At 36.4% G+C, this 7,637-nt stretch overlaps 1 protein-coding gene across 1 annotated transcript; it reads left to right on the forward strand.

The window, feature by feature from the left end:
* Positions 1-1,393: 1,393 nt before the first annotated feature.
* FOXE1 (forkhead box E1) lies at positions 1,394-4,620 on the forward strand. Its single transcript, XM_089652743.1, has 2 exons — positions 1,394-1,440; positions 2,680-4,620. Exon 2 carries the CDS (start codon positions 2,973-2,975, stop codon positions 4,113-4,115), a length of 1,143 nt encoding a protein of 380 aa, XP_089508869.1. The 5' UTR covers positions 1,394-1,440; positions 2,680-2,972; the 3' UTR covers positions 4,116-4,620.
* Positions 4,621-7,637: the final 3,017 nt, after the last annotated feature.

The raw sequence follows: 7,637 nt of genomic DNA on the forward strand, positions 1-7,637 counted from the left end.
ATACATAATACACACACATATATATATATTATATATATACTGTATGTATATATACAAGCATAGATCTATACCCAAAAATATTGCAATTTATTTAAAAATAGGGTAGACTTGATGCACATACAAACATATATATATATATATATATATATATACACACTCACATAAATATATATAATATATATGTATATGAAATGGCATATATATATATATATATATATATATATATATATATATATATATATATATATATATATATATCACATAGACAAACATAAATCTACAGCCTAAAATATAATATTTTTTAAAATATTGTAGACTCGATGAACCACTTTTTCTGCCAGTTGAAGGCAGCAGGATACCTGTGTTGTTAAATCGTATTAAAATAATTTGTATCCATGCATAAAACTTTTTTTTTATCCAAAACTATATGAAAATATTTCATTAGATAGAAGGCAACTGCAGCAGATTATACAAATTGACAGAATACTGGACTGTATATATATTTTTGGTCATTTACATTTCTTGAAATATTTAAATAGTATATTAATTTGGGGATTTACCCCATTTTGGTGTCGAGAAGCAGTTGTTTCCTTTGTTGTGTAGTTGACACATGAGTTTATATTCATATGTATAGTTCTCTCTAAGGCTGACTATACATTATACAATTTTCTTGAGAATTTTGCTTTAGATTTACCAAAAACAATATAATATGAGGTCAAATCTAAATAACACTTTCAATTGAATCCACTACAAGTTAAATCTAAAGGAAATTGGGTAGAAATTGTGCAGACAATTGTAAGAAAATTGTAAAATGTATGGCCAGTCTAAGTTGTCTAATCAGGTAGGGCAGTGCACTATACAGTTGATTGTACAATCAGATTGTGAAGAGTATGGTCAGCCTGGGTCGTTTACATTTGTCCTCGTTTTATATATTTTGGATCAATCTAAAGAAGATTGTGCAATTAAATTGTATAGCGTATGTCCAACGTAAGTCAAATATAAGCATCACAAGCCTTGAATGGGAAGAAATAACGTGTGCATGTTTCATTATCAGCATGAAATGGGTATTAAAGTACAGAACAAGTTTATTAATGCAGTAAATTGTTTTGCATTTTTGAGAAGACGTGAAATTGTTCATTTTATTACTAGTTAATCCCTGTTTATGATAAAACAAAATAACACATAGAAATCAGTATGTCCTCCTACCAATGTGATAGAGAACGAGGTGGGTGGCACTCTCTGGAGACTGGGTGCTTTTATTTTGTGAGCTCAGGAGGGCTGGGAATTCCCGTGTGTGTGTGTTTGTATGGGACTCTTACTGTGACAGCAGGGTGTGCAGGTAGGAGCTGCTCCACTATATAACCCTTTGTACCTGGGGACAGGAGCAGACCCAGCCTAGTCCTCTGTGTGCACACACTGCACCTCTCACCTCTCTGCCAGGTAAGCAACACTATACAGGTTACAAGTGGCCCCTCAACTTCATAGTATTTATTTATGCTGAGATGTTACAGTTTTCATTGCTTGCTTTTGCAAAATAACTAGTTAGTAAAAACATTTTAGCGATATGAGCTGGATATCTAAAAAGGAGTGCTTTAGCATTTAATTTTACATATTGTCCTTGCATTTGGAATGAATTACATTTTGCTTATAAGGGTTATGCATTGTGCCATGAATATCACATGTTCAATTTTTATGTTTATAATCACTGATCAATAATTATTAAAACTTTACTTTTTTTGTATCAAGGAAATAGGAGGTTACCTTGTTTTGAATTATCAGTATACATTTTTGTGATCGCAAGTCTTTTTGTAGGCAGTTATGTAAGTGAAAGGACAACAGGAAAATTACAAAATTTTATAGTATTCTTTATTCCAGTTAACCACCTATTTCTATGTACCTATTTATAGAAACAGTTGGTATTATTTACTAAAACTGGAGATTGCAATATCTGGTGCAGCTGTACATGGTAGCCAATCAGCTTCTAACTTCAGCTTTTTCAATTAAGCTTTAACAATAAAACCTGAAAAGTGATTGGTTTCTATACAGAGCTGCACCAGATTTTGCACTCTCCAGTTTTAGTAAATAACCCCCTATGTTCCCTTATGTAAAAGGTAGGGTCTAATTATCACTACCCTCTGGGGTGCTTGACAATGGTAGATTTATGTTCTATTATACTTTTATTCTGAATCCTTTTTTCCTTACACATGCATATTATAGATAGATAGATAGATAGATAGATAGATAGATAGATAGATAGATAGATAGATAGATAGATAGATAGATAGATATGTGTGTGTGTTTGTATGTATATATATTAGTAAGTGAAATGATGATTCACAATAAAAGGATATTAGAAAATAAATCTACCCTTGTCCTGCAGACAGAACTTTTGCTTAGGTGACCAGAAGAGAGCAGACACACACACACACACACACACACACACACACACACATATATATATATTTATATATATATATATATATATATATATATATATATATATATATTAGTAAGGGGGGAAAAATGATTCACAAGAAAAGGATATTATAAAATGAATTTACCCTTGTCGAGCAGAACTGTAGCTTAGGTGACCCCAGAAGACGGTAGACACTACATATATGTATAAAAATATAATGTCTAAATTGTACTAATTTTCTGACATCGGTGTTAATGTTGCAGGTTTCTGGCTGTGTGAGGACTATTCTTCACATCCCCGGGTGTATTTGACAGACAAGTACAGAAGAAGCCAAATCCTTGTACTCCCCTGGTTGCACAATACAAGTGTCTTGCAGACGTGTAGGTGAGGTCTTCTCAGGTTTGGTCACAGTACAGTGCCTTGCTTGGTGGTCTTTCACTCGCTGGATTCTTGGGATTATAAAACAATACATCTCCAGAAATTTGAGAAGATCCCAACTGCTGCTAGTTTGTGTGGGGAGCGAAGGTGTTTCTGAAAAGGACAATCTTGTATTAGGATGACAGCTGAGAGCCACCAGTCCCCTACCCGAGCCACTGGGGCTGGTACCAACCTCCAACAGGCCAACAATTTCACAATACCAGTGGTGAAGGTGGAGAAAGAGCCAGCTCCCGAGGCAAGTGTGACCACTGGACAAACCGAAGCAGATGAGACTCCAAAAGGAAGGAGAAGGAAAAGACCCCTTCAGAGAGGCAAACCACCCTACAGCTACATCGCCCTCATAGCCATGGCTATTGCCCATTCTTCTGAAAGAAAGCTGACCCTTGGAGGTATATACAAATTTATCACGGAGAGGTTCCCTTTTTACCGAGATAACTCGAAGAAGTGGCAGAACTCCATCAGACACAACCTTACTCTTAATGACTGCTTCATCAAAATCCCTAGAGAGCCAGGGAGACCTGGGAAAGGCAACTACTGGGCTCTGGACCCCAATGCTGAAGACATGTTTGACAGTGGAAGCTTCCTAAGAAGAAGGAAGAGGTTCAAAAGAACGGACCTCACCACTTACCCAGCTTACATACATGACACCAGTATGTTCCCATCACTACAAGTCTCCAGACCATCCTATCCTAACTCTGTGTATTCCAACATGACCATGAGCCCCACCTACACCCAGCAGATAGCCCCCCATTCTTCTGTCTATTATCCCTCTTCGTCTCCTGCCTTCAGCTCTGGCCAGTCCAGAATGTTTAGCATCAACACAATTATAGGGCACTCCAGTGGCTCAGAACATAATCAGCAGACAAGCAGGTCAATGAGCCCAGAAGCCAACTCCACCACTTCCAGCTCCTGCACTTACGCTAGCACAGGCTACAACAGTCAGACAGGTGGGAGCCCTATGCTTCAGAGGTCTACCAACCCAATGCCATACTCCTACCCAGTGCCCAATAGCCATCTGCCAATGAACCAGAGTTCATACACACATGGCAACACACAACTGTTTGGCACCTCTAGCAGAATACCTATGACCACCTCACCAGTAATGAATACTGATAGTATGGACTTCTATGGCAGGATGTCTCCTGGACAGTACACCTCATTGACTGCCTATAATAGTAATGGACAGCTGGCAGGTACAAATGCCTACCTAAGGCATGCCACCTACTCAGGGAACATGGACAGGTTTGTCCCTGCAGTGTGATGCTGTATGGACCTTATTAGCACATTTCCCACTATATTGTGCTGATAGTAACTGTCTTCTTTACTGTGTAATGAACTCAAAGAGACACTAATTAATAAAGACATGCATTCACACGTCTACCCTGAAGCTCTTACAACTGCAAGATGGACTAAAAGCTGCAATATTTGACAAGCGATGTATTTCTCCTCCTTTTTAATATTCCCTATGGGATGAAAAAGGAAACATATTTTGTAATGATTATGAATGAATGTTATGTTGTAATTCTACCGCTGTAGAGTATTACATGTACTTTATGTGATTTACTGATACTTGCTCTAGGAGGATTTGCTACACCTTGAACTTATAGACACTACATTCTATCATGCCATTAGTTAATTAGACAATTAACTGGTCGGTGGTCAAGTCCTCATGACTGCACTTATTTGTCGGGATGTGGGAATCTGCTTTCTGAATGCTTTTATACTCTTGGTAAAAATGACAATAAAACACATTTTGATCGCCGAAAGCTCATCCAGGTTTATTTCATTGTTACTGATCGTTGATGTTTTGTGGTCTGTAGGTAGACACTGCACATTTATCATATTTCACATATATCATTTATATATTTCTATATAATATAGATATATATATATCATTTACTACATTGCAGACATATATGACATAGTACAAAAATTAATAACATGGTGATCTATTCTAATAACTTCCTTTTAAGGTGTATGAACCTTTGCAAATGTATTAGTGTTCATAGTATAGATAATATTTATTTATTTCAGGTACTTGTATAGCACCGTCAATTTACACAGCACTTTACATATATATTGTATATTCACATCAGTCCCTAATCCTCAAGGGGTTTACAACCTAAATTTACATTCATACATACACATACTAGGGCCAATTTAGACAGGAGCCAAATAACCTACCAGCATGTCTTTGGTGTGTGGGAGGAATACAGAGTATAGAAAGGAAACCCACACAGGCACTAGGCAGCACAGTGGATAAATGGTTAGCACGTCTGCCTGGCAGTACTAGGGTGTTGGTTCAAATCCCAATCATGGCACCACCTGCCTGGAGTTTGCATGTTTTCCATGTGCCTGCGTGGGTTTCCTCCAGGTACTCAAGTTTCCTCCCACATTCCAATGGTATGCTGATAGGTTACTTGGCTCCTGTCTAAATTGGCCCTAGTATGTATGAATGTAAGTTGGGGACCTTAGATTGTACACTTCTTGAGGGTTAGGGACTGATGGGAATGTACAATATATATGTAAAGTGATGCGTAAATTGATGGCTCTATATAAGTACCTGAAATAAATAAAATCTATCTATTTTTATCCCAATTTGTTAAAATATGGTTTGCTCTATTGCTATATTTAAAAATAAATATGCATGAGTGCAATGCACAGATCCATAATATTCAATATACAGCATCAATACGTATTCCATATCAAATACACAAAAATCCTTTACTTCATCATTATCAGTAGTTCTGAATCTTACATTTTACATTACAGATTGAAAAAAAACCATTTAGGCTGGTCATACATTATACAATTTTCCTGATATCTTTGCTTTAGATTTACCACAATCCATATAATATGAGGTCAAACCTAAACAACACTTTCAATTGTATCTAATTAGGCAGGGCTTTGCACTACATAGTGGAAGGTAAATCTAAAGGAAATCGGTCAGAAATGTGTATAGTGTATGGTCAGCCTTAGTTATGGTACTTATTCTAGATATATGAAATGAGCTTAATTAGTAACATGATGCAAAAATAGTCTATTCTGTGCAACCAAATAGAATTACTAAGCTTCTAATGACAGTAAATGCCTGGTTGTCATGGGTTAATGCCCTTTTCTTGTTGTAGAAACAACTACCAACCAGCATGTTCTGCAAAAGCAAACTGAAACTTTTTTGCAGGTTGCTCCAGTAAAAAAAACACACCACCAGGCTTCCATAAGACACCATAAGACAACATAAAACTTGAGGGGGTTATTTACTAAAACTGGAGAGTACAAAATCTAGTGCAACACTGCAGAGAAACCAATCAGCTTCCAGGTTTTATTGCCAAAGCTCAATTGAACAAGCTGAGGTTAGAAGCTGATTGGCTACCATGTACAGCTGCACCAGATTCTGAGCACTCCAGTTTTAGTAAATCTACTCCTTTGGAATGCTCAAAATTAAAGTCTCATAATCCACAGCAATCAATTCATTTTTTTGTGACTTTTTATTGCAGACAGATTAAGTCAAAGGTGAATTGGAGGCTGTAATCAGTTCCTTCCTAGCAGTATCATACACCAGGGATTTGTCATACAAACAAATCAGACTCATATCTCTGTGCTGCAGTGAACTATGGAAAGCAATGTACTTATACAATATTTATTCGCAATAGAGTTTACTAACACTGCATGGTGCAAAATCTCGTGCAACTCTGCATAGAGACCAATCAGCTACCAGGTTTTATTGGCAAAACCTAATTGAACAAGCTGAGGTTAGAAGCTGATTGGCTACCATTCACAGCTGCACCAGATTCTGAGTGCTCCAGGCTTATGCAGGCCATTCACAGGTCAAATTCTGAACTAATTTTCTTTTGAAAATTGGAAATTTTGTGTTTGGTAATCCGATGGTGCCACCATTGATTTCGAAAATCAAGCAACCAAGCCTTCAATTTCTCCTTATGTTGCTACAGAAAAGAATTTTTGTGGCCAAGAATTTTCTTTTCTTTCCAGGTCACAGCTTTATATTTCTTGCACGATTCTCCCATCATTGATTCGAAATTCCTTAGTTTTTCAAACTATTTCCAACATTCGATCACTCGAATTCGATAGTCACATGAAAATCGGCTGTTTCTGTGATCCACTAATGGTGCGAAATTCGAACAAAAATTCTTAGAAAAGATTATCAAAAGAAAATTCTTTATGGCTGGCTTTATGCAGGCCATACATGGGTAGAATTCCAAAAGAATTTTCTTTAGAAAATTGGAAATTTAGTGTGTTTTGTAATCAGATGGTGCAACCATTGATTTCGAAATTCGACCAACCAAGCCTTCATTTTCACCTCATGTTGCTACAGAAAATAATATGTCTCTCACAATTCTCCCATCATTGATTAGAAATTTGTTCGTTTTTCACAAAATTCCCAAATCACTCAAATCCGATGGTCACAAATGGTTTGACATTCTAAAGAAAATTCTTACAAAAGATTTGTGAAAGAAAATGTTTTTGAAATTTGACCCATGTATGACTGGCTTTAGTAATGCAGGCCATAAATGGGCTGAATTCCAAACAAAGTTTCTTTAGAAAATTGGAAATTTTGTGCGTTTTATAATCCGATGGTGCTACCCTTGATTTCAAAATTTGACCAACCAAGCCTTTAATTTCATCTTATGTTGCTATAGAAAAAATTTTCCATGGCCAAGAATTTTCTTTTCTTTCCATGTCACAGCTCATTCTTTTTCAGTTATATTTCTGGCACAATTCTCCCATCATTGATTAGAAATTAGTTTTTCAAAAAATGTCCAAC

Source organism: Staurois parvus, unplaced genomic scaffold (genome assembly GCF_062004578.1).
Source record: "Staurois parvus isolate SC_StPar_1 unplaced genomic scaffold, SC_StPar_1.0 ptg000692l, whole genome shotgun sequence".
In the NCBI taxonomy this organism is placed as follows: Eukaryota; Metazoa; Chordata; class Amphibia; order Anura; family Ranidae; genus Staurois; species Staurois parvus.